Genomic DNA, 2,462 nt, shown 5'->3' with positions numbered 1-2,462 from the left:
TGCCCCCGAAGGATTTGCCTCGCACCAGCTCTAGTGCCAGAGCTGCTGCAGACTTTATCTGATTCCCATTTATTTCGAACTCTGTTATTTTCAGGCATTTTCTGGTTCTTATTTATTTCAAAACCAAATATTTTGGTTCTTATTTATTTCAAAACCAAACATTTCCCTCTAATAATTGGTGCTCACAGGAATACACCTGCAAGTCCGCACAAGGCCGTGCGCCCAATACTGCTGCTGCAACTGCTGCTGCTGCTGCTGCTGCTGCTACTTTGCTGGGGCCTCCGGACACATCTGTAGGCCCAGGTGGGCCCCCATCAAAGAGCTGCGGGGTCACTGGTGTTTGCTGCTGCATTGGGCGTCAGCTGTATGTACACCCGGCCAGCAAGGGGCAGACGCCTAATTTCAACTCGAGCTCTCCCGGCCCACTGCCCCTTTTTATTTTCATTTTTATTCTTTTTAAAATTACTTTAGGCTCTTCCCCGCAGACAGTCGCTGCCCAGGGACTTCGGGGCTTCAGCCTATTCTTGTGTTGCTCTAATTTAAGAGCTTGCGCCGCTTTGCAGCAGCTGCTGCAGCGTTGCTGCTGCTGTAGCGTTGCTGAGGCCTTTGCTGCGCTGCTGGGGGCCCCCGCTCGTGGACTATTTTGCGCATTGTTGAGCATTAAAGGCCTCAAATTAATTAAATTAATTAGATTTAATAGACTGCAGTAAATAAATCTGGAATTGAGGCCAAAAAGGCACAAAAGTAGGCCCCAACAGCCTCATTTGCTGCTCTAGGCCTGCAGCCAGAAGGGGCCCCCACGTGCTGGGGCCCCCGGCGGGGCCCCTCTTCGGGGCCCGGCTGCTGCTGCCTCCCAGTTAAGCGTGAAATAAAATTGGAATTTAATTTGTTTTCACTTTTGTTAGATCTGCTGCAGCGGTCGCTGCAGACTGAAGCGCAGCTGGCCGCAATCCTCATCGACCGTCGGCTCGCTCCAGGGCCCAGCAGCAGCAGCAGCAGCAGCAAACACAGCAGGAGCAGCACCAGCCACGCCTGCAGCAGCAGCAGACACAGCAGCAGCATCTACAACAGCAGCAGCAGCAACAAAACAGGGAGCAAGCACGCTCCTCCTTAGATTTGCTGCGCCGCTGTGGCAACTGGCACTGCTTCTTCCGGCCAGGCAGCAGCAACGACGCGGGAGTAGCAGCAGATGCAGCAGCAGCAGTAACGGCAGCAGCAGCAGCAGCAAGATGGCTAGCAAGCGGGGCGAAGTCTCGGTGCTGATGGTGGCTGAAAAGCCTTCCATTGCCGAGACCCTAGCGGACATTCTCTCCAAGAAGAACTGCAGCAAAAGAAGAGGAGTGCGCAGCTGCTGTTGCTGCTGCTCATGCTGCTGCTGCTGCTGTTGCTGCTGCTCCCACTTGTGCCCCTGCTGGTCCCAGTTGCTGCTGCTGCTGTTGCTGCTTCTACTGCTACCGTGGCAGCTGTTGTTGCTGCCAGTGCGCCTGTTGCTGCTGTTACTGCTGCTGCTGTTACTGCCGCCGCTGTTCCTGTGGGTGGATCTATTGCTTTTGCATTTGCTAGGGCTGCTGCGGCTGCTGCTGCAGCTGCTGCTGCAGCAGCTGCTGCTGGTGCCGATGACACCTCCGTGACCATGCTGCTATGATGCCTCATCAACAGCAGCAATGGCAGCAGCAGAAGCAGCAGCAGCAGCAGCAGCAAAACAGCTATCTTGCGCGTTTGCTGCAGATATCGCCAGTGACAAGCGTCTGGGAGTTTCGAGGAGAATTTCTGGGGCAGCGTGAGGCACAACTGCTGCTGGTTCTGCTGCTGCCGCTGCTATTTTGTTGCTGCTACTGCTGTTGCTGCTGCTGCTCATGGCCGTCCGCTAGCGCGCTGCAGCTGTCTTAGGATTAATCTAGCTGTGCTGTTGCTGTTGCTGCCTGCTGCATGCGTTGCTGCAGCGGCTTTTTTCAAGGTTACTTCCACAGCGGTAGGCACAGAAGCTGCTGCTGCCGGAGTTGCTGCTGCCGCTGCTGTTGCTGGTGCGCACTCTGGTCGCCACAGCAGTTGCAGCACTTCTTTGCAGCGGAATGAGCAGCAGCAGAACTCGGAGCAGCAGAAGCAGCAGCAGCAGCAGCAGCCCATTCGTTTGCTGCGTTCCTCTGCTTGTGCGTTTCTGCTGCTGCCGCAAAGGGGCATATCTACCAAACGGAGTTCCCGCCTGCATTCAATGACTGGGTGAGCAGGAGCAGCAGCAGCACAAGCAGCAGCAGCAAGAGCTGCTGCTAACGGAGACGCACACAGCAACACCAGGAAACAGGGGCCGACAAAAATAAAGGCCGTGTAGCTAACTCGCTAGCAATATACTTGGCTAGCTGGCTCAGCAGCCAGCTAGCCAACCATACAGCTAGCTGGCTAGCTATGTGAGTCGCTAACTAGCCGCACAAATGGCTAGCTGGCTGCGTACCTAGCTAGCTAGT

At 55.2% G+C, this 2,462-nt stretch overlaps 1 protein-coding gene across 1 annotated transcript; it reads left to right on the top strand.

Annotated features, from left to right (window-relative positions):
- Positions 1-916: 916 nt before the first annotated feature.
- On the top strand, positions 917-2,271 carry ETH_00037580 (DNA topoisomerase, related; the record flags this gene model as incomplete). The annotated part of the gene is made up of 4 exons (XM_013379544.1): positions 917-1,340; positions 1,729-1,780; positions 1,944-1,972; positions 2,176-2,271. Coding segments are annotated over 4 exons (601 nt in total), but the record flags the coding sequence as incomplete, so codon positions are not given.
- Between the last annotated feature and the right edge of the window lie 191 nt (positions 2,272-2,462).

Source organism: Eimeria tenella, genomic scaffold (assembly GCF_000499545.2).
Source record: "Eimeria tenella Houghton genomic scaffold, Eth_scaff3510, whole genome shotgun sequence".
NCBI lineage: Eukaryota > Apicomplexa > Conoidasida > Eucoccidiorida > Eimeriidae > Eimeria > Eimeria tenella.
This window is presented reverse-complemented; position numbering and strand designations above follow the sequence as displayed.